Genomic DNA, 23,678 nt, shown 5'->3' on the forward strand with positions numbered 1-23,678 from the left:
GGGGGCGCTGTGTCCTCAAAAATGCACAACACCTGAACCCAAACTTCTACCTGCACTGTGGTTTGGGACTGATGTATCCATCAATTGGCTCTTTGAGTACATCAGTATTTGCCAGTGGATTCAGCACCCTGCTACTCACAGACTTTATCAGGCTAACCAAGCTGTCAAGAAGTTTAAGAGGATCTACCTGAAACCACCAATATACCCAAAAATCACAGAGTAAAACTGTTGTGCCCTTATTAGCATATATATATTAGCATATATCCACCTCAAACAGCAGTAAAATGTAGCAGGATTGCATGTTAGCTAGCGTTAGCTAATTAGCTAACTACTGACCACTGATTTGTTTGTGATTGTTTGGCCATTCAGCCTCAGACTGACCTCATTAACCAAAACCAACTCCGCGTCTCCATGATGTTTTCCTCCTCTCGCCCTCCAAAGACTTTATGAAGCAGAAGCAAAGCTTCCGATTCTTTGTAGCTGAAGGAGAAGAGCCGACTGCCATTGGGAGTGCCGCATCTTCAGACTTTATTGTAATTGGCACACCATGCGGCCAATCACATGCGAGAACAGAGTAGGATCATACCATTATGTGAAAGTAGGAAGGGCAGCAGACGCTCTGAAGACAGGTAGTGAGGTGGTACGGTCCAGGTACATAGCCACAGAGAGACGGGGAGCCGGATTTAAATTCAAGCGGGTCGGGAAAGAGTGAACACTTGACTTTTAGTTCAAGAAATGAGCGAAAACCGTAAAAGAAGCAGCACCTGGTCTTTATTTATTTATTTCATTTGTTTGCTGTGGTTCTGTGTTCAGTTGATCATTCAAAGGTTCTATTAAAATATTAAACAATAGTAACTGAGCATTTTTTTTGTAACGAAATTGTTCTCATTGTTCCAGGAATCATTCCAGCTGTGTCATAAACACTGATTTATTGTATGTTGATGGACATAAGAATAAATGCACAATGCAACTGAGATATTTGGTAGTATTATTTGACCTCTGCTCTCCAGAAACCTCACAAGGATCTTTGCTTCTTACATATCACTGCCAATGACCACATATATTAATACAATGTACATACTCTGCACATTATCACACAACTTTCTGAGACTCCATTGATGTATGTAAATAGAGATGTGATGTATGTAATGGAAAGAATAATTCAATGAAGTATGTTGCTACTATATATAAAGCTATTATTCTTCCACCACTTATTGTAAACCAGTTCACTTGACCTACACTACCGTTCAAGTTTGGGGTCACCCAGACAATTTTGTGTTTTCCATGAAAAGTCACACTTTTATTTATCAAATGAGTTGCAAAACGAATAGAAAATATAGTCAAGACATTGACAAGATTAGAAATAATGATTATTATTTGAAATAATAATTTTCTCCTTCAAACTTTGCTTTCGTCAAAGAATGCTACATTTGCAGCAATTACCGCATTGCAGACCTTTGGCATTCTAGCTGTTAATTTGTTGAGGTAATCTGGAGAAATTTCACCCCACGCTTCCAGAAGCCCCTCCCACAAGTTGGATTGGCTTGATGGGCACTTCTTGCGTACCATACGGTCAAGCTGCTCCCACAACAGCTCAATGGGGTTGAGATCTGGTGACTGCGCTGGCCACTCCATTACAGATAGAATACCAGCTGCCTACTTCTTCCCTAAATAGTTCTTGCATAATTTGGAGGTGTGCTTTGGGTCATTGTCCTGTTGTAGGATGAAATTGGCTCCAATCAAGCGCTGTCCACAGGGTATGGCATGGCGTTGCAAAATGGAGTGATAGCCTTCCTTATTCAAAATCCCTTTTACCTTGTACAAATCTCCCACTTTACCAGAACCAAAGCAACCCCAGACCATCACATTACCTCCACCATGCTTGACAGATGGCGTCAGGCACTCTTCCAGCATCTTTTCAGTTGTTCTGCGTCTCACAAATGTTCTTCTGTGTGATCCAAACACCTCAAACTTCGATTCATCTGTCCACTTTTTTCCAATCTTCCTCTGTCCAATGTCTGTGTTCTTTTGCCCATATTAATCTTTTCCTTTTATTGGCCAGTCTCAGATATGGCTTTTTCTTTGCCACTCTGCCCTGAAGGCCAGCATCCCGGAGTCTTCTCTTCACTGTAGACGTTGACACTGGCGTTTTGCGGGTACTATTTAATGAAGCTGCCAGTTGAGGACCTGTGAGGCGTCTATTTCTCAAACTAGAGACTAATGTACTTGTCTTCTTGCTCAGTTGTGCAGCGGGGCCTCCCACTTCTCTTTCTACTCTGGTTAGAGCCTGTTTGTGCTGTTCTCTGAAGGGAGTAGTACACACCGTTCAGTTTCTTGGCAATTTCTTGCATGGAATAGCCTTCATTTCTAAGAACAAGAATAGACTGTCGAGTTTCACATGAAAGTTCTCTTTATCTGGCCATTTTGAGAGTTTAATTGAACCCACAAATGTGATGCTCCAGATACTCAACTAGCTCAAAGGAAGGTCAGTTTTATAGCTTCTCTAAGCTATAGCTAAACTGTTTTCAGCTGTGCTAACATAATTGCACAAGGGTTTCCTAATCATCCATTAGCCTTCTAATGCAATTAGCAAACACAATGTACCATTAGAACACTGGAGTGATGGTTGCTGGAAATGGGCCTCTATACACCTATGTAGATATTGCATTAAAAACCAGACATTTGCAGCTAGAATAGTCATTTACCACATTAACAATGTATAGAGTATGTATTTCTGATTAGTTTAATGTTATCTTCATTGAAAAAACAGTGCTTTTTTTTTTCAAAAATAAGGAAATTTCTAAGTGACCCCAAACTTTTGAACGGTAGTGTACATTGTACCTTTGAGACTGCTTTTACCATAAATATGGTAACATTTACCATTCATTACTATCGCCTTTGCTTGTACACAGTTCTTACATTGGCTACAATAAATATCCAGAAAATGTGGAGTGGACATATGGACCAGCATAAAGTCCTGCAGCCTGGTCAGATGGCAGCTGCACATGCACAGAGTCTCCTTGTCGTCATGGGAGTACAGCGCTCCTGGATGCCTGATCCAGCAAGCTCTTTTTGTATTCATCATATGTGTACATTACTGGTTCATTGATCTTCATCAGGGTCACCCACACATCACCTCCTTTCCAGTGGACATGGTAAGCAAAATAGTAGATCCCTGGTACGCTACTGGTGAAAATGCCAGTTTGTGGACTGTAGTCCTGGTTGCCGTTGTGCAGGAGTTTGTCAAAGATGACAGGAGAGCCCACAGGAGGGAAGGGATCTGCGAGGTGTTGCCACGGTGACAGCGTTTGACAAAACCTCAAGAGCTTCAAAACTTTGCATCATCCACGTCTTGGGAATGTTTGGACCAAATTTGAGGTGGCTGTGGTTAACCCGCTGAGAGAGAGACGTCTGAGAATAAAACATGCACTTCCTCCCGCCACTAGGTGGCACTATGACTATGGTTCTAAATTAGCATGTGCATGTCTTCAGAGCCGGACAGTCATCAAACAGTATAAATATGGCCGACTTCCTGTTGGGTCATCCCTCCAAAAGACTTTTTTGTACATCTTGAAGAGATACATGAGCCCACCAAATTTCGTACATGTACATAAAACACAGTTCCGGGGCTTGAAATTGGGGGGCGCTATGGAGCCATTTTGGCACGTCCATTTGCAAGACCCATAAAATATGTAATTTTTCACCACGACCAATGCGTGTGCAAAGTTTCATGAGTTTTCATGTATGTTTAGGCCCTCAAACTTGTAATTTATTTCGGATGCATTTCAATAGGGTCCTCGCACTGCTTGGTGATCGGGCCCTAATGAGTAATCATTTTTAATTATCAGAAACAGCCCTACTTTGGTTAATGACTAAATACATGTGAAACAACAGCAATGACATTTTCATCATCCTCAGCTGAACTTTGTGTTTTGTGCCAATTAGTTGATGCATGCATGCATGCATGCTAAATTAAGATGGGGAACATCCATGCTCCATTTGAATTTTTTTAACAGAAAAGAATATTAATCAGACATTTCTGCAGATTTCTCGCCTTTCAGGGCATGCTTTTTATTTCAGAGGAGTACGAAAATAACATTAGAGGGCAGGAAACATGATTTAAAATGTTGAGCTACAGTTAAAATAACACATTAAGAAAGATGTCAAAGGGAACCAAGGAGAAAGTTCATGACTTATTACGTACATTTCAAAACATGGGAAATACTGCTGAGTTGGTGGCAAGAGTCAACTGATAAAGTGACTAATTCGCCAGGTTTCTCTGAAATGCTTACATGCAGATACAACCAGACAGTTCACTTTGGCCAAATAATGAGAAAAAAATCCAAACCTAAGAAGGCTTTTATAATCAGTCACAACCTCCTTCAGCAGGGAATCTAAGAGTAAACCAAAATATCTACCAGGTAAAGTACTTGAACTGGATGAAGTCCAGTGTCATGGTTTCATGATTTGTTATGCGTTACTTTGTGTGGACCTTGAAGAGAACTATGAGTATGAAGGGAAGTAAAGGGGGAATCCATATGCACACAAACATCTAAAAGACAGCTGGGGCTTAAAAAGCAAACACACAGATGTGTTGATCAGGCTTTTGAATAGAGGCTGCAGGAGATTTGCTTTACTTTTTCTACTGATCTCATTGTCTCTTGTTTTTGTATTTTTCTGACTTGATATTGGCCCTTAAGAGCATTTCCAATTGCTGTCCATTGTTGGTTCTCCGTTTGAATTAATCAGATGTCAGCAAAGATGGTACTATGGTACTTTTAATGTGTACTATACACATATTTTATGTGTATAGTGTCTGTTCTTTCAACAGAGTTACAACTTCAATAAAACCGCAATCTATTCATTGACTATTGTACCTTAATGTAGTGAAATTGCCAATATCCAGGGTCTGTGCTCTATATCACTATGTTGGAATTTTGGACTTCGAGGGGGGAAATTCATGTTGGGAACTAAACAAACCTTCTGCCACATGTAATGGTGAGGAAAGAAAATACATTTTTTACTAAAAAAAAAAAAAAATTACATTTCTGGGATTCTTCCTGATGAGAAACAGAGAGTCTTTTGACGAAGGGTGCAGTCTTGTGCTACAAATGAGTTAATGTGTTTAAATACATCTCTACATGATATAGGTCCAAATAACTATTAGCTACACAAACTTTTGTTCACTGTCATGCTTCACGTTTCAACTGTTCCTTAAAGACTCAACTAGATCAAATGACTCCATAGTTCTACGTTGAATAGAATAGTGATTGATCATTTATGGGGCACAGAAACAATGGGATGCGATGTAATTAGAAACCAAGGCAGACTGCAGTAAATGCAGCTCAATGTCATCTTCCCTTTCGCTTTGAAATGATTTTAGAATTTTTCGAAAACGGGGTTCATGAAGTTTTTACACTCAAGACATTAATTGGATATATCCATGAATAAGAAAAGACTGACATAATTCTCAGTTACAGCACTTTGCCTCTGATGAGCAGGACATGACAACTGCGATCATAAGGTGCCGTCTCTGCAGCACACTTACATACATTTATACTTCAGGTCTCAGAGTCCTGTGTATGACCTGTTCAGACGCGATAAAAAACAGACAAGAACCAACTCTTGTGGACCGTGTTTGGACGTCTGTCTTGTGCATTTAGGTGTCAGCTCTACACTGTGTCTATCTGTGAGAACATTTCATATCACTCCTGTCAACAGCACAGAGTCTGTGGTGATTTGTGTCCTTTGCTGGTGCAATAGCGCTCTCTTGTGTCTACCCCTGAGTCATTTCATGTCCCATCTCCAGTTAACTGAAGATCCCGAGCACTGCTGTCTGTCACAACACCTCGAGCTCAAGCAAAACCACTCACTGTAACCACGCTGTACATATACATGGAGTGTATATATATTTTCACATCACAGAGGAAAAAGATCAAACTTTCCTCTCCCCGCTCCCTCCCAACTTGAAAGTGTTTTTCCAACCTGACTCATGGTTTTCCGTTGACACTGCTGGCAGACGCTGAGCTCTTGTTGCGGCTCAGCCAGGACGGCAGGAGGCTGCGGGGTCTCAGCGGCCTGGTGGGGGCCTGTGCCAGGCGGACCATGCGTGGCGAGCGCCACACCTTAATGGTAGAGTCATCGCTGGCAGACAGCAGCAGCTCCTGGTCAGCGGGGCTGAACGCCACCGAGTTCACCACATCGTCGTGTGCCAGACGTGCCAGACAGATGTTGTAGTGACGGTCCCAGATGTAGCCATGCTTGTCCTCCGCTCCACTACAGGCAGGAGAGCGGATAAGTCAGGGAAGCGTCACAGTGGAATTATTTGATTTGTTATTCTCTATTTATGATATTCTCTATCAATAATATAATAAGTGAATCATAATATAATAATAGAAAACTTTAAAGAATGCCCATCACAAATCCAACTTGCACGTTGTGTCTGATCAACATTCCCAAACCCAAAGATATTCTCTTTACTATTAAATAAGAAAAACAGCTAAATCCTCAGATTAGTGAAGCTGAAACCAGTGAATGTTTAGCATCCAATAGACTAATTGATTAAACGGCTCGAAACATTGTCCTGCTTAAAAGTCATTTGAAAGAACTATCTAGTTTCATAATTTGAGTTTAATAGACAATACCAATACATATTAAAGGGTAGGTTAAAATTTTTTCAAGTCTGTCTTAAAATAATAATCACATGTCTATGTACATTTTAAGAGTTATAACACGCTATAATCTATAATATAATAGTCTGCATCACAAGGGTTTTCGGGGATTACACTCCTACATTCAAACTAAATGGAATACTTGTCACTCAGAATTTTGTCATTACAAAGGTTACAGATCCTCTGAATTCCTTGTTAATAAATTATTAATGATTATGTTGCACCAAGCAGTATTTATGAAGCAAGACTCTCAAAGAGTATTACTCGGAGTAATCAATACCACCCACAAAGCAAATACACGACATGATCAGTGAAATTACAGTGACATGTGTGAAAGCTGCATCTGTTCATGGAAAAGCAGGCGGTCTTCCGTCACCTACCTGGCAACAAAGTCTCTGCTGACGTCAAGGAAGATAAAGAAGCACTCGTCGTTAGGCGTGAAGGCTCGGTGTGCACGCAGACTCCTCCTCTCCTCCCTCAAACTCTTCAGATCGATCACATGCAGGTCTATCTCCTCGGCAATGGGGGGAGGAGACATGGGGTCAGAGATCACACACCCGGCTGGCCAAGCCCGGCTATTCACATAGAGGTACCTGATCAGTGAAAGGAAAGAAGTACATTTAGATAAGTAATCTGAAAAATGTGTTGCATTGGAACACAGTACACAAACGTATGCGCACATGGCTGTACACATGTGTATATATAAGGCCATATAGCATACTGTCTGCATTAAGCATAATGAATCTGCACATCATTTACTTACCTATGGTCTGGAGAAAGGCCCATACCAATGATGTGTCCATGTATATCAATAACATGGTCCAGGGAATCAAAAAACTCATCTGAACTCCGCTCCTCCCCAAGTACAGGACCAGAAGTGGTCATCTGGTCAGGCTTGATGCGCTTTATACCTGGAAAAGGACAAAGAGTACAACATGAGAGGAAATATTTGACAGCATCGTGTGTAATTGTGAGTAATTTCCTCCACAAAGCTGCGTACGTGTGTTGCATTTATATCTGCATGCTTCAGTAGCATCCTTATCTTACCTATCTGATGAGGGGAGTAAGTAAGGCTACCGGTGGTGAAGAGTAAGTAAGTCTTGTCCTCTCCCTCGCCGGGCTCAGAGGGCTCAATTAGGTTGAAGGCAGGGGCCTTTGTGTGGGCTCTGCCCATCATCTGGGCCACCTGGGTCTCAATCTCCAGCTCCAAGGGTGCTACATTTGTTCGACTCTAAAAAGCAAAAAAAAAAGCAATATTACTTTAAAATAAATGAATCAAAATGCAAAATGAGTTTTAAACCTAGCTCACCTGCATAACGTGATCCAGGCCTGAGATGGTGGGCTGAGGAACGCGGGCAGTGGGGAGGGTGTGACACCTTGCTTCCCTGCGGCTCTCCTCGTCTTCCTCTTCCTCATCTTCTTCCTCGCTGCCGGAGGTTCCCAGGTCAAAGAGGAGGGGCTGGTGGTGGTGCTGCTGCTGCTGCCCTTTCTGCCTTCGGGCCTGAGACTGAGCCTCGTAGTCCAGCAGCAGGTCCGGGTTGTCGTGGCGACGGCAGTGGGCCACCATCACTGTCCGGATGGTGCTGGCATTGATGTTCTGGATCTTGAAAAGACGCTTGACTACGTTGACGTTCTCTGATTCAACATCCTGTCAGAGAAAGAGGGGAAAGACATTGTGAAGGATGTGAGTTATTTTCTTCTTTTTCAGCGAGTGTTGATCTGGAAACACTTTTCTATGAACTCACATCTGGAAGCTGCTCATTTAGACTGCATTTTTAGAATTGTGTTGTACAATAACATAATCACATTAGGCAGCAAAAGCATTCCTGTGGCTCCTGTGTGAAAGATTCTGATCGACGTGTCTTTACGGGCTTTAGCTGCTGTACTGGGTCTCACCTGGAAGGCTTTATTGAGCCAGAGCACAGAGCAGGACGTCATGTTGCCTATCCAGTGCAGGTTCCCAGAGATCAGATGCGTCTCATTCAACCAGCAGCCAAACACATCGTACGGCTTGTTCCTCACACGTGACAGCAGCGTGTAATTTTCTGTAGAGTGTTACGACATGGGGAGAATGTCGGAAGCACATTATATATTGTATAGTCATGGCTGCTACTTGTACGTTATTTCTTACATGTCACAAATATTAACCTACATCAACCTTCTTCATGCATAACTGTATCATCATCAAATTCAAATCATGCTACCGTTTTTTATGTGGTCTGACCTCAAAAGGAGATCACACACACTGACAACACCTTAGTTTGTAGGAGGGAACGCTCCCATAAAAGATGACCTAAAAGTAACTACGCTTCGAGAAACACCAACAGGAAAACGTGACAAGACTTTCGTGTGTGTGTGTGTGGGGGGGGGGGTGTCTGGTCCCTACCGAGACTAATGACAGCAATTTCCCCAGATGAGGAGTGGTGTGGGCCCAGATAGACACCAGACACGAGCAGCAGGGTGTCGTCAGCATTGAACTGGGAAAACTGGGTGTAGCCCCAGTTAAACTGCCGCATGCTGGAGCTGTGCACCAGCGAGATGTTACCATCCGGCCGCTCTGCGTCCCATAGCTGCAGACGAGAAGGCACAAGGCGTGTTTAGAACGAAGTGAACGGACGATAAAGAGGATGACAGCTGCTGCTGGTCTGATCTGAAGACTGCTGAACAATTCAGTCTGTTTTTTTTTTTCTTTAGTAGATTTTAAAGAAACATAGATGTTACATAACTGAATCAATACACAAACACAGGCAACAAAACAACATGAAATACATTAAAAAAGACATACATGCACATTACATATATGGTGACATGAAATAAGTAGAGAAATTAAATGCCGCATATTCTGGCTCCATTGGTGTTTTAACAGTGAAAGTTACATAGTGATAATTACACCACCACTAGTATGAGTGGCATTGTGTTGAAAGGACATGTTTTAGTCTATTTTTAGGTTGACCTGTTGCTCGCTTTGACCCTCAAATGTGCAGCGGGACAACCAGTAAAATGGGGGGAAAAAAATCCCTGCAGTTTGGTACCTTACCAAAAGCTGAACACAATCACTAGTCATGCTTGCAGAAAGCAAAACAAAAAATAAGTTGCAGGATGAAATACACCAATAATATTTTAATCCCTACCTTAACGGTGCAGTCTTTGGAGCAGGAGGAGAACCGGTGACCCTTGTGAGAGAAAGCCAAGTGGAGGACTTGGTCACTGTGCTCTCTCAGAGTCTGAACCTCCACACAGGGGATACAGTCAAACAGACGCTTGAACTCCCGGTACCAAGACACAGCCGCTGCACAGAAGAATCACACAAAGGAGCTATTTTAAGCTGCAACCACTCTAAACATCTTGTATAGTAAATAAATGTAGCTCTAATTTCTTCAGTTACAATGTAATATATGTTTCAATTATATACCTATGATTCTAATCGTTTACCTGGGTGTCGGGGTACAGAGCGTGGTATGCGGTAGTAGCTGTAAAACAGCTCCCTCCAAAGGAACTCATCTCTGGACACAGCCAGCCACTGTCTGCAGGTCAGACCCGCTCTCAGCACAGCATCATGGGGCAGACGCAGGAAGATCTCCAACACCAGGCTGTCCGGCAGAACTGGGCCACACTCCATCCTAACATCCTGTGTAACACACACGTGCACACACACACACACACACACACATCAGAGATACAAGATTGGGATGTTTTAGTAAAGCAACTTCAACCTCTTAACATAGATTTGGCAAGTTATCTTATTCCATTATGTTAATGGTATGAATCTGTTTGTGAAAACTAGTCATCGAAGCTAGCCTGTATGATGTAAAAAAGTCAAACCGAAGACTCTACAGAATTGCATAGCTTGTTTGTGCATCTTTCTACACACAATTTCCCAAAAAGTCCGTCTGACATTTTTGATACCTTAAAACTTTGGGATCTCCACTAGAATATAAATTAAACATCTTTGGGCTTATACAAAAGTTGGCTGCACAGCATAAGTTTAAAGTAACTCTCAGCAAGACATGTACAATTGTTTTCACTATAAATTGATATGCTACGCAATTTCTTAATTAATCATTTGGTCTTTAAATGGTGGAAAAAAGTGGGGGGAAAAAAACACATTTTCCTCAAGCCTTTGGTACTTGTTTTGCCTGCCTAAGAGTCCAAAGCCTTATTTATATTGGATATACAATTTACTGCCTCCTATCACAGAAAAGAGCTAATCTTAACAAGTGCAAAGCTGGAACAAGTTCACATTTGACAAAATGACAAACGATTCTTAAATGATCACAACAGTTGAGATACATTTTCTGTCTATCACCTAATCCATTATTTGTTTCAGCTATAGTCAAACACAGAGGTGGACACGCACACACCATCAAGGCTTAATTGTCCTTGTTTTGTACCATTTTATACATACGTATATGCTTGTGTGCAGATATAGCTCTGTGTATATGCATATGTGTGTGTGTATGGATTTGGTTCTATGTATAAGGATATGAATCAAGCTTTTGTTTGTTTATTTACGTGTGTGTGTATCCTTATTGTGACCTTGTGTAATAAAAGAGAAAAAACTAAAACAGCAGCAAATAGTCACATTTTGAGCAGCTTTGCTATTCTTGCTTGGGAAAGAAAAAAAAAACTGACACATTAAACTGGCTAGCTATCAAAATGATGATACATTTTCTATCCACAATCTGATTACTCAACTAATCAATTTAGCTCCACTACAAAGAAGAAGAATACATTCTAACTAAGAGGATGGATTGTATCTCAAAAGAAGAGCCCCAGAAAACAGTCATGTTATTTCATATCAATCATATTATTTTGCCACTAGCACCCACCAGTAACTACAGGCTCCAGCTACACTGGGACTAATTTAAGCCTGACAACTGATAGCTGTTTGGCTCCTGCTGTCACAGCAGCTTAATGAGGGTGTCACCATTATGTCTGACATGTGAGTGCATCCACTGGTACTTCATTGTGGACGCTGGCTCTTCGTGGCTCTACAATTTGTACAATTTTCAAAGAAAAGAGCAACATGAAAAAGGGATCTATGGTTGATAAGCCATGCTAGCGTGGCATTTCCTCAATTGCAAGCGAACACGCTCGTATAACACTGGGAATCTAATAGGAACTAAACATAAAAAATCCTTCAGCACCTTTATCTAATTCTGAGAGAATATGAGCAGCTGGTCGTTGCAGAACCCGTCGTGTGAAGATGACCTAACATGGAAATATTTGTCGCTGTGTATAAAACTCTAAAGTTAGTGTGTTTACACTAAAAGCAGACTGTCTGTCCACCCAACTCACCCACGAAACCTTAACTAGCTACAGATGTTTGCGTTCGTTGATCAAAACAGCGATTAACGAGCTTAGTTTGCAGCTACGCTAACGACACGGCTAGCTAAGTAGTTAACAAGCCAGCTAGCTGTTAGCTAACATTTGTTTTCAACTTTTAGCTTCGTCTGGCGACGTTTATTTCTGACAACAAGCAGTTAGTTTTATACACCAATGCTTTCGCTGCACGAGTTAATCAGCTTGGCTCAGTACAAAGTTGTTGACACAAGCTGTGACCCACCTGCTGGATCAGAGAATGTAGGGGAGAAAAAAAAAACCCAAGCGGCTAGCTAGCTCTGACGGCTAGCCACAGAAAAAAATGACAACAATCCTCCTGCAGCGGTGAATCGGCAAGACTCGACTAACAGATTCATGCATCATCGATCGAGCCAGACCAACTCAATCTATGTAGTATTTACAAATAATGTGAGCTAGATTTCCCTAAATTGTGTGAGATATATTTTGCTTAATTATCAGTAAACCCTCTCTTGGTAATAACTACAAGATATTTTGTCATTGTTTGAAAGTATCACAGGGGTGGAAGTCATCATATAGCTTCCCCTTTCATTTCCTATAACAGAATGTGTTGTGTTTAATAGCATGTAACTATGGGCAAACTTGATTTACTAATATAGATGATGACACACACACACACACACACACACACACACACACACACACACACACACACACACCTTCCTCTGTCTTTTACAACCCTTATTTTAACTCCCTCTTTTACATTGAGATGGTGACGATTGCTGATTGAGAATTAGAAGCTGAGAATTTAACAAGTGCATGAAACAATGCAATCATTTTGTATGTGCATGTCAGTGAAGTAAGCATGCAATACCAGTAATACCACACCTCGGACTAGTATTAGTAACACTACACTGTCCTGAGCTGACAGTGGCATCAGTCGGTGGAGTAGCCCACTAGAGTCTCTGTGGCTGACAAACAACTGTGTCATTGGCTTGATGTGTCAGTGCACACACACCAACACGCTGACCACATGGGAACAGAGGAGCTGGACCGAAGAGCACATTAAAGTGGAACAATGCTGTGACTGATATTCTCGGGTAAGAATTGGACACATTTTTACAGCAGGTTGTTAAACAGACATTGTTTATTATCCAAAAGGGGAGTTTAAATAGATTGAGATTATAAATGAAATAGATGTTATAGTGAATATCTCTTTTTTTCCCATAGACCGCTTCATTCTTTTAATGAAAAAACACATTCTAATGAAGACTTAAGGTGTGAAAATGCATAGTACAGTGGGATTGTGTGCAATGGAGCGTGTTAAACCTGATAGGGGTGGGATAAGGTTACAGGCCACAGCATTATCTCAGCAGAAAACACTTGGATGATACAACAAACAGATAAAGGAAGAATTCCTGTCTTCCTTCAGCAATGTGCAATGCCGCAGAGTGGATAGTTTCCTGCTGTGGCTCCCCAGGGAAGGACAGGACAGCAGAGGGATGTTCACACCAGTGGAAAGGTGCGACTTGATGGGGTGAAACTGTGCCATTTTGAAGTAACAATCACCGAGATGAGGGAAACCAACCTCAAACCAACTTGAAGTTTTAAACTGTCATGTTTTCCTCACTGTGCAGGGCAGAAGGTATGGACGGTTTCCAGTGATGGAACAACATCCAGTCAAAACCCCGCCTCAGTTCTCCCAGCGCAGAGGACGGAAGAGATGCCCACATTTCCCCAGCGCCTTACTTAACCCTGCCTGTTGATCTGTGTCACTTTGTGCTTGCTATAATGATGACTTGTCCGAAAACTCCTGTCCTGGGAAGTTGGATGATGTCTGACAGCTGACAAGTGCAGCAGTGGCTCAGAAGTGGCTCATATCTACTGTATTTATTAGTGAGTTGCGTGATGAGCAGCATAGAAAATTGATCCAATTAATTAAATAAATGGCTGTTGAGGTCATTTGAGCATCTGTGTCATTTAAGTATCTTTGCTCCTTTTATCCTTGGGAGGACCTTTTTTCTCATATGAGACTTTTCATGTGTATCTGGCGCCATCATGTGGAAGGAAAAGGAATTGCAGGGGACAACTGAGCACTGACCGAAGAATTAATTAATTTTCACCAAGAGGAACCACTATTAAATATAATAAGATATTTCAAGGTTTTACTCTGTAGCTAATCCTTAGTGTGTTTTCATAACCAACTGAGAGGACACATTATATCTACTGTATAATGTTGTGAATGTTCAACTATTCACAGTATAGTGCACATACAGTGTATAACATGAAAACACATTTTTAAGAACTCCTCCTCTTTGATATACATTAAGTGCTTGTCAGTTTCTTATTAACTATTGATAGCTACTTTTGTGCATTAAGCAGTTTGAATGAGAATACAACTATTGGAACAAGGGTGGAAAACTGTCTCGGGCCACAGAACAACTACAACTGACAGTTGGAACACCCCAGGTAATAAAATGTACAAGAAAAGCAGCTTAAGAAACAATAGTTTCTAAGAGCTGAGGCCAACCACCAGTGTGGCAGATGACTTCTACCCAGGACATACTGTACCTGCGAGTTACCTGCTTACCTGTCCAGTGTTTGGCACTTTTTACTGGGCCTCCAGCCCTTGTGATGCCAAACAGGGCAGACAGTTTAGAAAATGGGTGGAAGTATTACTTATGGAGTAAATGCTATGTCAATATATATCTTTCTTTGTGGATTCCACCTCTCAAAACTGGCACTCTACTGGTATGACCAACTAAAACAAGCCACTAAGTTATTTTGGTAAAGTCTTAGTACCCTTACTAATCACTTACAAAGTGTTTAAGTGACAGACTCGTATGTTTCTTATTTCATTTACAACTTGGTATTTAACCTTTGAGAAAAAAAATCTTAAGATCTGTTTTTTTTTCTGTTGGCACATCAGGCTGCAGATTTGCTGAACAGCTCAAAAAACCCCAACAGCAACTGGATTCAGTCAGCTCATACATAGATCCAGTATTGTTGCCATCAACACTGCATAATCTCAGTGTTTATTCTGAAGAGTGCCGGCTGGGAGCCTGTAAGGCAGCAGCAGAAGGTGTTTTGATGAGTGACTCACAGTCACTTAGTTTGAATCCTACAATAATCACCATCATATGTAACAGCATATCATATTTATTTAGAATAGAAGAAAGCACAAATGTATTTACATTCACATGTACAGTAGCATACAATACAATTTTACAATTACACAATAGTATAGTATACAGTCTGTGCAAGGTTAAAGTGACGTTTTCTGTTTACAGTGTGGAACGATGCAGCTGAAACAATGTACACTGGTGGCCACTTCCTTTAGTCTCTACTTACTGTCCAAATCTCTGACTGTGTGAAAGTACTTTGCGCCTGAGCCTGGTGATGCATGACACTTGTTTACACAGAGAAGTATTAATAATACCTTTTTTGTAAAATCTTGAAACAGTTGTTCTTCAGCACATTTCAGACAAGCATTAAAACATCTTTCTCCTGGGGGGGGGGGTTTGATCACATGGTAGCCAGAGAAACAAGCAATACAACATATTCAAATGTGTTTGCGGGATGCTTTGCTTGTCACATCAGCTCGTGGATTCCCCTCTCCGTGGGCCTCTCCGACACAGCTGTAATCTAAAGTGCAACGCTGACTGTCCCTCCGTGCTCCCGTCATCATAGCACCATGGTGGGGATGTGGTGCACCAGGGGCATCTGGTGCTGGTGGGGCATGGTGGTCATCTGTGGGGGAGGAGGGGACACTTGGGACGGCACGTCGGCGGAGCGCGCCACCGGTTTGTGCCGTGCGCTCTTCTGGTGCGCCCTAAGGCCCGCCAGCTGCGAGTAGGCGCTCTGACACACGTGACACTTGTAGGGCCGCTCGCCGGTGTGCAGGCGGACGTGGTTTCTGAGCGTGGACGACTGGCTGAAGCGGCGGTTGCAGAAGCGACAGACGAAGGGCTTGTCCAGGGTGTGGATGCGCATGTGGGAGCGCAGGTTGCTGCGGGAGTTGAAGCCGCGGTGGCAGATGACGCAGCGCATCCTGCTGGCTGTGGTGGACGAGGAGGTCGGGGAGCAAGAGGAAGAGCCGTCGCAGGAGTGGGAGTCATCTGGGGGAGCCAACAAAGAGGAGGAGGAGGAGGAGGAGGATGAGGAGGGGGGTTGATGAGGTCAAGCCATCACAAGTTAAGCTCAGACGTTTAATACAAGCTGTAATAGGCCCGTGGAATTACTCACCAGTCCTGCTTTTCTTCTGCTGGTCTTCATCTGTTCCTGGAACTCCGGGGATTCCCAGGAATGTGTTGTGAGTGTTTCCATACCAGACAAGAAGCTCCTGGTCTGGTGGGATGGTCTGAGGAAAGAAGAATCAGCTGATCAGCATGTTGCAACTTTCTCCTCTGTGCCTGACAACTGAGAACTTGTCCGAATTACAAAAACCACATCATTTATTTCCCCTTTCACCAGCAGGCGGCGCTGCTCTAAAGCACGTTGTCATTCTTAGCATCAACTAATAAAATCCTACAAAGCCACCTCAGGTCCAGATTTTTTTTCTTTTTTCTTTTTGCAAGTGAATCCTCACCTCCACCGCCTTGTAGAAGATGCTGCTGCCGATCTGCACCACCTCCAGGTTCTGCTCCTGTTCATTCCGGGCGCACTTTATGTAAGTCATCCAACTGCGCTGGTCCTCCTGACTGGCATCGATAAAGTAGCGCACCGTGCCGTCTTCATTGAACACCTGAGCGCACACAACAGTGAGGAAAAGCGCGTCAGTGCTATAAGACAAGCGTCACACACAAACAGGATGTTTTAATGAATGGATGAAGTCTAGGCTGCATCAGAAGCTCACCTCCCACATGAGGTTGTTATTCTTGAGCAGGTCCACGTGTTCAGGGGACAGGACTCTCCCCGTGAAAGGGCCCATCTCGGTCCCTGCTTTGATCCAGGTCTTTGAGAAGATGCCCAGACCCTCTCCAGGGATCGAGCTCTGCGCAATGATCACCTCGCTGGGCAGCACCAGGCTGGACAGCTTCTGCACCTCTGCAAATACAAACAAGAGAGAACAAGTGTGAGAAAATGGAGACTGAAATGGAGACGAGGTCTGCGCAGTTTGCGGATGTTGAATGAAACAGAGGCTGAGCAGGAATGGAATTGCACACACACACACACACACACGCACACACGCACAAAAAAAAAGAAAAAAGAAAAAGAAAGCAGCAATGTTGCGGTCAGAGTTGTTGAGCAGGGTGAGTGGATGCCAGAGCGCCTCAGGAAACTGGATTGCTGGAAAAGCCCTGAAAGCAGCAAATGGACTGGATCTTATTTTAGTCACGAAATATTAAGCTACACCTTATCCCCCGTTTAATTCGATTATCTGCTTGAATTGAAAGTTTTTGTTGTGCAGAGAAACCCCTCGGAAAGCATTTTCATCCGCATCAGAGGGAGAAAAAAGGGGAGAGAAATCTTGCGGTTCTTTAATGTCAAAATCAAAGATTTTTTTTTTTTTTTTTTTTTTTTTTTTTTTTTTTTTTTAGTTGAGGCTGTGAAAAAGCCCGACCGAATAGGGGTTAAATGGTCCTCTATTGCTCAGGGTCCAGCAATTTGTCATGCTTCAGATGTGATATTCATTAAAGTTTACTGGAAAAGAAACGGCTAATTCCAAATTCATTATCCTTTTAAGAACTTTGTAGCAATAAATTTGCGCTGAATGAAACGAGGACTTGTTTAAAAGACTCAGGAATTTCTGCAACAAAAAAATGGAAAGGCGATTAGATGGTTGACATGCAATGAATAGCATTAGATTTAGCCTTCACGGTGCATTATGCGAGGAACAGCAAATCTTTTAAGGAGAGAGAAAGAGAAAAGCACCGGAGCCCCATAGCTGCCAAGAGAGGAAAAGAGACTGTCCGGAGATTGATGAATGCGGGATAAAAACCCGGGACATCTCAAAGAAAGGAAACCTTTCTCTCCCCGAGGTTTAAGTGGAAACTTTCCCAGGTCAAGCACAAAGTTAACCAAATGAATTTAATGCCCCGCGTCTTTCAATCAGCGGCACTTACACGCATAACAAACCTCCAAACGCGAGGTCTCAGCGCCCCGAAAGGGTTAATGCGTTAAATGGGTCGAAATAAAAGCAGCAAAATGAGGGAGAGAATACAGAGAGCAGCCACAGGTTAGTTAGAGAAAGTTTGGGAGATTAATGTGTGGGAAAGACAGTGATGGTTGTTTTGGTTGGGAATTAAATGTGATGATCTTACTGGGACCAAATGCTCAGATTTGAACTGTCAGTGAAAAAAAAAAAAAAAAAAAAAAAGAGAGAGCGAAAGAAAATGTTGCTCGTTTGTGAGAAATTGCACTCGATCGAATGTGAGCACATTCTGGATGAAATGATATTAATTCAATCAAAACTGTGACAAAATCGCGTTTTTTTTTTTTGGATGATTAGTCTTAAATAAAGCGCTTTAAAATTTGTCCAATCAGGCTGCAAAGCTGCAGGTAAAAACTCCTCAAACGCGCGCAACGAGTGCGGTTAAACAGCCAGGACTGAACCAAAACAGTCCCATAATAATAAAGCCTACCTCCGGCGAAGGACTGCGCCAGCACCTCCGCGGTGAAGGCGGTCTTGGGGCTGCAGCCGCTGCCGCTGTGTCGCTCCTCCGCCAGGTGTTCTCCCAGCACGTTCCTCCACCTGCCGTACAAGAAGCTGTGCAGGATGTCCGAGGTGATCACGTCTGACAGCGAGCGGCTCGGACACTTAAATCCAGACTTGAGAGCCAAAGCGTCGGCGGGTAGCACGGAGCCCATGTTGCCAAGACTTGGGGGGTGGGGGTGGGGGAATAAAAAGAAAGAAAAAGAAAACCCGGTGTAGCTGCAAGTGGAGCGATAATAAAAAAAAAAAGAAGAAGAAAAAGTAGGCCTAGACACCCAGAGCTGCTCCTTCAGTCAGTCCCTCTGCTCCAAGCTGTCTGTGCGTAAAGCTGCCCTGCCTGGCTGTGAGGGTCTCTTTATATAAGTGGCTGTGTGACCCCTGTCTAATTACTTATTAATGACACACCCCTCACCGGGTGGACCTGCCTGCTGCACCGCAACACACCAGCAGAGAGAGAGAGAGAGAGAGAGAGAGAGAGAGAGAGAGAGAGAGAGAGAGAGAGAAGAGTGTCCAAAACTTTATTTTAGTGATTATTTTATGCGCGCTTGAAGCCGGACATCAAACACGCGCAACATTTTTGTGCAAAGCTGCACATGCTTTATGGATTGGCTAAAAAGACAGTAAATAGGCTGCACTTTTATAGAAGAAAAAAACAAACCAACAACACGTTTTTAAAAGAGGAAAACGTGCAGAATGGAAACTTTAAAGTGCGTAAAATAAACAAAAGCCTGTGAACGTCCACATAAGTAAGAGGCTGCTGCATGTAGATGTGATTTAAAACAATATCAGTCAGGTGTAAACATTATGTAGAGGGGGGAAAAAAAGAAAGAAGAAGATAATAACAGACAAAAAGAATTAATCACACAGAGATAACTTTGGTTTTTCCGTGCACAGAAGTGGGTCATTGAGTCTGGGAGTTGCGCGCACATTTTTTTCTCATGCATTTCGTATTCATGCGCTGGTAATATTAATTTTTTTTGTGAGGAGTTTAGCGCGGGAATGACAAGAATGGAAACAAGCTCGACGTGGGTTTTTTTTTTTTTTTTACAGCATTGTTCGCATGCAAAAAATGCAAAGCTGCTTTGACGTGGTTCACTTTTTCAAGCCCTTGTTGAGGTAAGCGGTTTAATATTCATGGATGTTCGGAGCCCCCTCGGTATTGTGACAACGTTTAGATGAGTATATACGGGCCTTTTCTTCTCTATAGTCACAGTCCTCTGTGTTTTTTCCTCTCTTGCCCATTTTTCGGGCTTGATGGACTGGGGCTAAATGGGCAGTTTTCCTTCTTTTCCAGCAGAGAGGACATCTTTATTCCATCCCCGGCTCACAGGTTTCCTATTCAGCTCCCCTCCAAGTAATGTCAGGGCCCTGAAAAGTGCTGCAAATCAATCTTTCATGGTGTTTTGAGGCCAATTTGACATCCATGCACTCCTCCTTTCACTCCAGCAACTACAAGGGGATTGTCCGAAAAAATGCCCAAGTTGTGCGCTCTCTCTCTCTCTCTCTCTCTCTCTCTCTCTCTCTCTCTCTCTCTCTCTGGACGAACACGGACTATAGCAGTGTAATGGAAGAAGATATGGCAACTAAATACAATAGCGGAGGGATTTTTCTTTTCTTTTTTGAGCTGCAGAGATAGTGAAAAGGCAAGGTGAGTGACAGGGCACGAAAAAAGATTACTGTGAAACAGCTGCTTTTTATGAGCGGGCCCCTCCTACGTTTGTCTCCTTTTCCCAGATGAAATTTCTCTGCTCTTTCAATGGGATTCTTTCTCATCTAGATTGATTTACATTTATAGCATTCATCGCACAAATCCGAGGTAAATGGCGGGGACAGGGGGGTGGGGCCGCTTCTTTATTAAAGAGGAATTAAATGAATTGAATTGGGGTAACGCATGGATTTGATTTGCTTATTTATGCATTAACCTATGGCATTATGTGGAGCTGGTAAAGCCGCGGGCATGTCAGCAATAGCAAATCATCCTGCTTAGCTGTTCCATTGTAAAACAATTTAAGCCATTATTCTGTCCATTTAAAGCTTATCAATTTAATGTGGATGATTGACAATTATTGCACAAAGAGTGCGGTAATTGTTTTATTTCAAAGGGCTGGTGGGAAACCTATCAAAGAAAAGCATTTGTTTGTGGAGAAATAGGAGAGTTTACGCTTATCCGGAGAGAAAGAAGAGAGGCTGGAGAAAATAGACTCGATCATGTTTAAGTGATGCATGTGAACATTTAGACTTTAGTGACAAAGCAGCTGAGAGCGAAGCAGAGAGAGAGTAAAAAGTGTTTACACGATGCTCGACAAGGTGCGTTTCTTGCACGTCTTTTGCTGCTTGGAAATAAGAATTAAGCTTAAATTAAAGTCACGTTGCTCAGATATTCATCAGAGGCCTGCTGCGGAGAAAACACGCGCACGCACGCACGCACACGCGCACGCACACGCACACACACCGCTGCCGGCTGGGAGAAAAGTGTGCAGAGTCTCCAGGGATCCTCCGCAGGGTCATTAAAAACAGATTAAGGTAGCTGCCACAGTGCGGAGGATACTGAAGATCGGCTCATCTGTTGCAAAGGTGAGAGAGGTGCATCCCCCACTTCCCCCACTCCCTCCCTCCCTCCCTCGCCTTGTTGGACAGGACAGGGGGGAGTCAGGACACCTGCTTGATTTGGACTAAATTGTTTAGCCTGCCCCTAAATATTAAACTAGACATTGAAATAATAATTAAAACATTATGAGCAGCTTGAATGCAAAAACACCACATTTATATAGATAGATAGATAGGTAGATAGATAGATAGATAGATAGATAGATAGATAGATAGATAGATAGATAGATAGATAGATCTAGCCTACATTTATGTGACAGCTTTAATTACTTTGCTGAATTAAATTATAAAGAAACGTAATCAACTATAAATTATGACCACATGTTGGAGATGAAACTCTCCATTAGCTTTAGCTGCAACCCATAAGTGGTTTAATGCAGCAGTAATATAATGCACGATTCTCCATAATAATTACTTTTAGTTTGGGTACTTTGCATATACTTTGATGGTAATAATAATTCTGTCCTTTTGTGTATACTTTAATACCAGAGTATTTCTACACTGCATGATGCTACTTTTACCAGAGAAAATATATGAGTACTTCCTCAGGCCCTGCTCTTTTATAAGCAGACAGTCCCAACAGAATCAATGAGGTCATTTCTCTTCTTATTATCTGGTATATTTAAAGTGTCAAAAGTAAAAGTTCTCATTGCACAGAATGGATCACTTTATTATGTTATATTCCTGCTGGTGCCTAAGTTTTTTTAAAATTTTTTTGTATGAGGTGGATTTGATTTTATCTGCTTCCTTCTGTTGGACAGCTTAATCTGGAACAATGCATCATCTTTTATTAGCTGATCAATAATTTGGTGAATAACGTTTCAAAGTAAGTGTAGCTAATAAGACAAAATCTTGTAGAGTGGAGCACAAAAGTATAAATAGTCCACAAAAAGTGGACAATCAAATGTGAATTATTCTCACTTCTCCCAACTTTTAAAGTGCTTTTTTTTTTTTTTTTTTTTTGCTGAGAAATGAGTTGTTTGATTTGAAGTCACAGATTGTGGTGATACTGTTTGATTCAATTATATTCTAAGATCAAGCTGATAGTCAAGCCAATTTAGCATAAAGTTGCTCTACAATGTGTAAAACACAGCCCTTAACACCCATCTCCTCCCCAGGCACATTAAAGAAGCACGGTCCCAAACACTGAACATAGTGAGTGCTGCTCTAAGGACGAGTGTTCAAATGCTGCAGCATTAAATAACTCCTAAAAAGGAGAAAAAGGTGTCCAAGAAAGGCCTTTATTAAAAATATTCGTGCCTCTCAACCTCAGTCTTTGAACGACCTGGGAACAACTACATTTATTAGGTGGCCACAAAAGGACCACCAGGTCAGAAGTGTCCTCAGGGATGACGTGGTAAAAAAAAAAAAAAGGAAGAGGATCAAAATCAAGGGCTGGATTTGGAAACAGCTGCACTGCATCAATGCAGGAGCCGGTATGGGGCCGCACAGGGTCCACTGTGACAGGAGTCCCCCTGCTGAGTGCAAAGATGTGCAGTGACAAAGCTGGAGGGGCTCTGGAGGGGGTGTGGAGAGGAACATCTCACTGGACAGGAGCCTGAGGGGTGATGCTGGTGGACAGTTAACACGCGCAGGGAGGAAGAGGAAGGAAAGGTTATGTGGGTTGTTTAGGGAGCAGCGAGATGTGCAGTCGCAAATCTGCAGATTGAAATTTGTCATGAAACACAAAACCCAATTCTGCAAACGGCAAAACATTTAGCTGTGATTGAGCTAATGGAGAAAAGAGTCGATGTGAACTTTTGATTGTGGCAATAATCACACCTGAAACCACATCTGACATTGAAGCAAACAGGCCTGGATATGAATGCTGGCATCAGACAGATGTGTTATGAAGAAAATCCCCCAAATATAAGATGGACAAATTGACTGACCTTAAAAACACATTTGAGTTGTTCTTTTAATTCACATGAAAAAAAAGCTATTTAACTAAAAAATAAAATAACTTTAAATCAAAATATTGCAATTAGATAAAATTAGGAAGCGAGTGAAGAGCTTCTGCACTGATTTCATCTAAAAAGAAGAGACAATTACTTTAGATTATTTAAGGGCATGTATGTGATGGGTTTAGAATAGTGTCTCTCAAGAAGTGATCTAAGATGGCAAACTGATTGGAAAGTGCAGCAGTGAAAAAGTGTTGCTGTTAACATTAAGAACTGGTAAATGTAGTATAATTCAACCACAAGAGAGGCTTGCGGAAAATTTATTTGAATTTGAGAAGTGGCAATAGACTATAGAAAATATCTTCTCTGCTTAAAAAAACAAAACAAAACATGAAAATACAGTTGGCCTGTTGATTCTCCATGTATCATTTGTCAGCATATACACAGTAGATCTAAGTCTCTTAGAATTCAGAACACAACAAAAGACATTCAAATGTTTATAATAATGTCAACCAAAATCACAATAGAGGTCCACAATAAAGG

General features: G+C 42.1%; 2 protein-coding genes across 3 annotated transcripts; both read right to left on the bottom strand.

Moving 5' to 3' along the window:
- Window positions 1–4,048: 4,048 nt before the first annotated feature.
- Window positions 4,049–12,337, bottom strand: fbxw5 (F-box and WD repeat domain containing 5). Of its 2 annotated transcripts, none has more exons than XM_070851113.1 (10): window positions 12,238–12,337; window positions 10,104–10,299; window positions 9,803–9,960; window positions 9,058–9,241; window positions 8,568–8,716; window positions 7,981–8,319; window positions 7,719–7,902; window positions 7,435–7,582; window positions 7,052–7,264; window positions 4,049–6,276 (listed from the first exon to the last, which is right to left on the bottom strand). In XM_070851113.1, the coding sequence occupies exons 2-10, from the start codon at window positions 10,288–10,290 to the stop codon at window positions 5,991–5,993; spliced, it is 1,848 nt and encodes a 615-aa protein (XP_070707214.1). In that variant the 5' UTR covers window positions 10,291–10,299; window positions 12,238–12,337; the 3' UTR covers window positions 4,049–5,990. The 2 variants fall into 2 exon arrangements, with proteins under 2 accessions (XP_070707214.1, XP_070707213.1); XM_070851112.1 differs by lacking the exon at window positions 12,238–12,337 and adding an exon at window positions 11,599–11,667.
- Window positions 12,338–15,500: 3,163 nt separating this feature from the next.
- On the bottom strand, window positions 15,501–18,782 carry LOC139219285 (PR domain zinc finger protein 12-like). Its single transcript, XM_070851095.1, has 5 exons — window positions 18,557–18,782; window positions 16,828–17,018; window positions 16,561–16,716; window positions 16,218–16,332; window positions 15,501–16,090 (listed from the first exon to the last, which is right to left on the bottom strand). The coding sequence occupies exons 1-5, from the start codon at window positions 18,780–18,782 to the stop codon at window positions 15,657–15,659; spliced, it is 1,122 nt and encodes a 373-aa protein (XP_070707196.1). The 3' UTR covers window positions 15,501–15,656.
- Between the last annotated feature and the right edge of the window lie 4,896 nt (window positions 18,783–23,678).

The sequence above is a fragment of the Pempheris klunzingeri genome, chromosome 19 (genome assembly GCF_042242105.1).
Source record: "Pempheris klunzingeri isolate RE-2024b chromosome 19, fPemKlu1.hap1, whole genome shotgun sequence".
Classification (NCBI taxonomy): Eukaryota; Metazoa; Chordata; class Actinopteri; order Acropomatiformes; family Pempheridae; genus Pempheris; species Pempheris klunzingeri.